At 42.3% G+C, this 6,618-nt stretch overlaps 2 protein-coding genes across 2 annotated transcripts; both read left to right on the top strand.

Annotated features, from left to right (window-relative positions):
• Positions 1-2,131: 2,131 nt before the first annotated feature.
• EAH_00060450 (hypothetical protein) lies at positions 2,132-3,675 on the top strand (the record flags this gene model as incomplete). The annotated part of the gene is made up of 2 exons (XM_013393453.1): positions 2,132-2,926; positions 3,430-3,675. The coding sequence occupies 2 exons, from the start codon at positions 2,132-2,134 to the stop codon at positions 3,673-3,675; spliced, it is 1,041 nt and encodes a 346-aa protein (XP_013248907.1).
• Positions 3,676-4,420: 745 nt separating this feature from the next.
• Positions 4,421-6,068, top strand: EAH_00060440 (hypothetical protein; the record flags this gene model as incomplete). The annotated part of the gene is made up of 2 exons (XM_013393452.1): positions 4,421-4,675; positions 5,403-6,068. 2 exons carry the CDS (start codon positions 4,421-4,423, stop codon positions 6,066-6,068), a joined length of 921 nt encoding a protein of 306 aa, XP_013248906.1.
• Positions 6,069-6,618: the final 550 nt, after the last annotated feature.

Here is a 6,618-nt window from a genome sequence, read left to right as displayed (position 1 = left end):
TATATATATATATATTTGCTTATCAATATATATATATATATGCGTGAATTTACATATATATCTTCATATGTATATATTTATTGACAAACCAATACGAAAACGACCTGCAGGAGCAGCAGCAGCAGCGGCTGCAGCAGCAGCACCTGCAGTAACAGGTGCAGCACCTGTAGCAGCAGTTGCAGCAGCAACAGTAGCAGGTGTAGCTGTATATGCTTGTGTGTATTGTCTCTATTATTTTTATTTCAGCATATGTATTTTTAAGAACGGCGACAGCAAACGAAAATGAGCAAACAAGACACAGAAAAATAAAACGAGAATATAAAATAAGAAGACAGCAGCATCTTGCTGATGCATACACTTCCTGTATTATATATATAAAGTATGTAAAATACAAATTGTCCATTATAAATATAATGCATGCAGCATATATAATGTATATATAATATGTATTACATATAATATATATATATATATATATATAGATTATATGGAGACGGCATGCATTAATGTGTACGGGGAGGTGCACAAACAAAAGAAAGAAACATGACCGAAATATAAAAACAGCAACAACGGGGCAGCTGTATACTTTCTCAACACCCGACCTGCTACTGCCGCTGCTGCTGCTGTAGAGGAAAGAGGATTCCTTCCGCTGCTGCACCAAATAGCGGCAGCAAGAGCAGCAGTAGCAACAGCAGCAGTAGCAACAGCAGCAGCAACAACAGCAGCTATAGCAGCAACAGCATCCGCAGCGGCAACAACAGCAACAACAGCAACAGCAACAACAGTAGCAGTAACAGCAGCAGCTGTAGCAGTAACAGTAGCGACAACAACATCGGCAATAGCAGCAGCTGCAGCATCAGCAGCAACGGCAGCAGCAACAACAGCAGCAGTAACAACAGCAGCAGTAACAACAGCAGCCGGAACAGTAACAGCAATAGAGCAACAGCAACAGCAGCAACAGCAGCAGCAGCAACAACAGCAGAAAAAGGATTTGCCTGCAGCAGAAACAGAGGCTGCTGCAGGTCAGCCGCTGCTGCGTCTCACTTCTGTATGAACGATGAATCTGTAGGAAATTACGAAGTATTCAAAAACATAAATAATTTATAATATTAACATATTATAAAAACCTCTTATTAACATTTTATATGATGTGATATTTGAATATTCAGGTAAAGAAATTCGTTTATTTAAGTATTAATAACTCCCCCACCGCCTGCATGCAATTTTATACACACCGGCAGCTGCTACTTACTGGTCCTGCTTAGGATATAGACGAACGAAAAGAAGAAGAAAGGAATAAAATGAATAAAAGGAGAGAAAGAAGTAATAAACACAAATAGAAAAATTGTAAGATATAGCGGTGGCAGATAAAAAGACAACGGAAGGCTGGCAATTAAGTGCAGATGAAGCGCCAGTGCAAACACGAAACGCAGCAACATAATAAACGGACTAACAAAACAAACGACAAAATCAGAAGGACTGCAACGCAACAGAAGAGAACAGCCGTACACACATCCTTGCGGTGTATGCACAGCTGCGGCGAGCTATAACTATAAAACTGTAAAAACTATATAATATACATATATAGATCTGAAACTCTGATTGTCTTTAATTAAGTAGGATTTATTTAATTAGGACGAAATGCATTAGAAATGAGTAAGAGAAAGAAAACAGCGGCTTCAGTTCTGTCTTCTTACTGCAGGCAACGAGAAAAAAATGCGGATGTTGTACATTCTTGCGGTTTTCTCCTTTTGTTTTGTTTTTACTGCTTTTAAACAGAAAGGGCGTTAAAATAGATTTGAAGGCATTAAAACATGTTTAATTATATTTAAAATTTGCAAATATGCAATTATATATTAGTATATGTGTCTCTTCACTAATCGCAGGAGGAACTTGCAAGAAACCCCTGTGCGCGTTAATTGCATGCATTCCCAGCCCCATCGGAAGATGAATAATATGTCTATTTATTTAAGATAAATTGTTTTAAAAGGAAAAGAAAAAGAAGTTTTAATTGCGAGCGAGGAAACAACAGGTGATCTGCTTCATTGCATGCATCTCTTACTTCGTTCAGCGCGCTGAGGTGTACATACACCTCAACTTGGCCGAGATTCTTTTAGCTGCACTTCTTGTGATGTCTTCTCCTGGTTTTTCGCCTATTTCTGAAGACGGAGAGGCTGGAGAAGAGCCAGTTGAGGCCCCCCCTCCTCCTCCTTTGTCGGCTGCTCCTGCTGCTGCTGCGTTTGCTGCTCCTCCTTGCCCTGCTCCCGCTTTTGCTGCTGTTGCTGCTGCTGCTGCTGCACTCAGTGCACCTCCACTTCCCCTCACAGAAGAGAGGCTTCATAGCTACGGAGAAAATGAACAGACTCCAGCAGCACAAGCTTCAGCACAGGTAGCACCGGTAGCAACACCAGCAACAGCGGCAGCAGCAGCTACTTCTCCTGCAGCTGCTGCTCCTCCATGGGGGCACCACGAGCCGCTACTGCTTCTGCCCAACTCCGTTTCTGCTGCTGCTGCTGCTTCGCCTGTTCAGCAGCAGCAGCAGCAGCAGCAGCAGAATGACAGTTCGCGTGCGGAAGCAGCAGCACTGCAGCAGGCAGGGACACATGCAGCAGAAGGCGGGGGGCTTCCCTTACATTCTTTAGAAAAGGGAGACAAACAGAAGCCTCTGTCGTGTACCTACTCTGCTGCAGCTGCAACAACAGCAGCAGCAGCAGCAACTACAGGAAAAGGCGGGGGGTTTACCGGTGATGCCTTGCAAGTTCAGCAGAAGCCGCTGCAGCACCCGATGCAGCAGCAGGAACACCAGCACCAACAGCAGCAACACCTGCAGCAGCAACAGCAGCAGCAGCAACAGCTTTCTGCTTTGGTTGCTGCCTTCTCCACCGAACGAATTGCTGCAGTTCTCTCGTCAGTAGACAGCCGGCAGGTGTGTGCTACAATAATCGATTTATACTTATATATATAATATAAAATATTTTATTTGTTTCTGTTTATGTAACTGTTTATTTGCTCCGCACGAACATACCCGAGAAATAAACCACCAAGAGAAGAGTGCATTTACTGCATAAACAAATGCAATTAATGATAAGGATACTGCCACTAATAGACAAATGAAGCATTTTTAATTATATTAATAGTAAGCAGTTAATAAGGGCATCATACAAGCAAACAAACGAGTAGGGCAACAAACAAACGAACAAAATAATAATAATAGTAGTATTAAACAAATAGGCAGATTAAGTAAACTTACGCAATTAAATAAATAAATGAATAAAAATATATGCATACATAAATATATAAATATATGTGAAATAAATATATAAATAGCTAAAAAACAAATAACCAATATACCAGTAAATAAATTGCTTGTCTTTTTTCAGGCCTCTGTGGAGACAGCGGCGAATTTTATATTTCGTTTTGCTGCTGCAGTGCCTCCGCCGCATGTTGCGGCAGCAGCAGCAGCAGCGGCAACGCGTGCAGCAGCAGCAGCATCTCGGGAAGCTGCAGCAGCAGCAGCAACAACAGCAGCAGCAGCAGCAGCAGGTGGTGCATCATCTGGTTTTCCTTGTTTATCCCCTGAAGCTTTGCGCTTGCACGCACGCGAAGCAGCAGCAGCTGCAGCAGCAGCAGCAGCAGCAGCAGCAGGGGCCTTGCCTCTCTCTATTGCTTATATAATGCTGCAAATATATAGGAAAGGAACTCCAAAGCAACGGCTTGCTGTCTTTTATGTATTTCATAGAATCATACAACTTTCTGTTGCTGCAGCCAGACATCCTGAGGAGTCTGTACACCCCGGCAGCTTGGAAGACGTTGGCTTTTCTATTTTTGTTGTTCCTGCGCTACAAGAGGTGATTATATATATATATGTATATATATATATATTCTGCTGGTAGTGGTGGTGGTGGCGCTGCTGCTGTTGGTAGTGCTGGTGTTGGTGGTGGTGCTGGTGCGGTTGCTGCTGCTGCTGCTGCTGTTGCTGCTGTTGGTGGTTGCGCTACTGTCGTTGGTAGTGCTGCTGGTACTGTTGTTGCTGCTGTTTTTGCTGCCTGGTAGCGTTGGTGGTACTGCTGCTGGCGCTGTTGCTCTTGCTGATGCTGTTTTTGCTGTTGTTGCTGCAGCTGCTTCTGCTTGCTGCTCTCCGTGGTGCTGCTGCGCCTGCTACTGTTGCTGTTGCTGCCGTTTGTGGCGGTGGTGGTGGTGCTGCTGCTACTGTTGCTGTTGCTGCTGCATTTAGAGTCACTTGCATGTCTCTACATATGTATCGCATTTGCTTTCTTCCTTTTGCTTTATAAGGCCGAAGCCCACAACCGTAAAAGAACGCGAACCCTAAACCCTAGTAAAGCATGAAGCGAGCTAAACCCTAAACCCTTTGCACTTTGTTTTGTGTTGCTTTGTTTTGTTGCAGCTGAGTGCAGTCGAGATGAGTGAAGTTCGCTCTAAGGTGCTGCGGTGTATAGGCATTTGGCGGCAATGGGGCGTATTTAAGAGGGAGTTGCTGCAGCAGCACCAGCAGCAGCTGCAGCCGCTGCTGCAGCAGATAGAAGCACCGGAGCGGCTCTGGTGCAGCGAGAGACACAAACCTGCTGCTCCTGCTGCTGCAGCAGCAGCAGCATGGCTCTCGCTGCTGCAGCTTCCTGCGTTGAGGTGTCTCCTGGAGATGCCCTCAGGGGAGATCGTACGTCTTTTTGTTTTGTTTATTTTATTTTATATCATAGTAATAGTATATTGTGATGTGTCGTACTGTGTTGTGTTATATTCTGTATCATACTACATTTTACTCTTCGTTTATTGCATACGATATTATATTATGTTAATGTTATATGGTATTATTATGAACAACTATCGTTAACTATAGGGACTTCAATTAATTCTATTATGTAATTTGCTGCTTTTTGTTTTTTCTGTGGGCTGCTTGTTCGTCTGTTGTTGTTTTGTTTATTTTTGTCTGTTTTTGTTTTGTTTGTTTACGTTATTATTTACATCATTTGTTTATCCTTTTGCCTTTATTTGTTTATAGAGTTAGTTTCTTTATTTGCTGCATTTGTCTTTGTGTTGTTTGCTTTTGTGCCTTTTTTTTATTTTGCTTTGTTTTGTTTTGTCGCCTCTCCTCCCACTTGCCTGTGGACTGTTATATCTATCTCTTTTCACTCATTTATAAATATAATGTAAATATGGTAAATATAATGTAGTATATGTTTTTTACATAATATATATATATATATGTGATATAAAAATAAGCATGATAAGCATAGTATAAACAGTATGTCTAATATGTGCAATATATATCATATATAATGTGTAAAACATATTATACGTGTAGTATAAATCCTACATATATTATATATATTCTATATATAGATAAACATTTTATTTTGTTTTATTGTATTTTATTGTATTTTTAGGCGTTGGCCTTCGCACATTCTGTCTTCGCGGGTGTTTGGAATAATTATGCTGCGGCTGCTGCTGCTGCACCTGCACCAGCAAAACCAACAGCAGCAGCAGCAGCAATGGCAGAGTCAGGCGGAGAAAGTTCTGTCGCTCTCGCTTCATCAGCAGATGCAGCAGCAACGGCAGCAGATGCAGCAGAGTCAGCAACAGCAGCAGCAGCACCAGGAGACAGCTCAGCAAAGAGGCAGAGGACTCCGAGTGGCACCTGGCAGCCTTCTGCTGGAGCAGCAGCAGCAGCAGCAGCACCAGACTTAGGGTGTACGGACAGCTCGCTGTCGCTGCAGCGTTTGCGGCTGCTGCCGCTTGATGACTTATTTAAATGCTGCAGAATATACGAAAGAGCTTCCCGTGTCAGTGGCCAGGAGTATCTGCTGCTGCAGTCGCTGCTGTTGGATCTCTCCGCACTGCTGCAGCTGCAGCAGCAGCAGCTGCAGCAGCTAAACAAAGAAATGTTGCAGTTCACGAGCGAAGAAAACGACAGCATGCAAACGGATGAACAAATGCAACGCCATCCCCAGCAAAACCAACAGCAGCAGCAGAAGCTGCAGCAGCAACAGCAGAAACAGCTACAGCAGCAGCAGCAAATGCTAATGCAGCAGCACCACCAACAGCACACCTAACAGCAATAGGAGCACCAGCAACAACAACACAGGTGCAGCAGCAGTTGCAGCAGCAGCTGCTGCTGCTGCTGTTGCTGCACCACCAGCTGCAGCAGCGACTGCAGCAGCAAAAGCACGTGCTGAACCAGCAGGTGCCGCAGCAGTTGCTACGTGGCCTCTGCCAGTGTTGGTGTTACTGTGTTTCTTTTTGTTTATTCATTATCTTTGTTCCTTTAAATACATAAAATTATGTGCATTTGTATATACATAGGAAATGTATAAACATATAACTTTATTTTTTTAACGAGTACACACCATTTTTTATTTGTGTATATATATTTACTTAATATATATACATATATATATATATATTATATGTATATACGAACTAATATATATATATATGTATTAATTTACAGGTATATACTTATATGTATATATGTATGTCAATTTGCATATATATTAATTGATAGCTATCTATTTGTATATATGTATATACTAGTTCATGCATATATATATATATATATATTAGTTTGTAATTTGCACAGCTCCCGTGCACACATTTTTTGCA

Source organism: Eimeria acervulina, genomic scaffold (genome assembly GCF_000499425.1).
Source record: "Eimeria acervulina Houghton genomic scaffold, Eah_scaff1503, whole genome shotgun sequence".
Taxonomy (NCBI): Eukaryota; Apicomplexa; class Conoidasida; order Eucoccidiorida; family Eimeriidae; genus Eimeria; species Eimeria acervulina.
The sequence above is the reverse complement of the archived record's forward strand: the minus strand, read 5'-3'. Positions and strand labels throughout refer to the sequence as shown.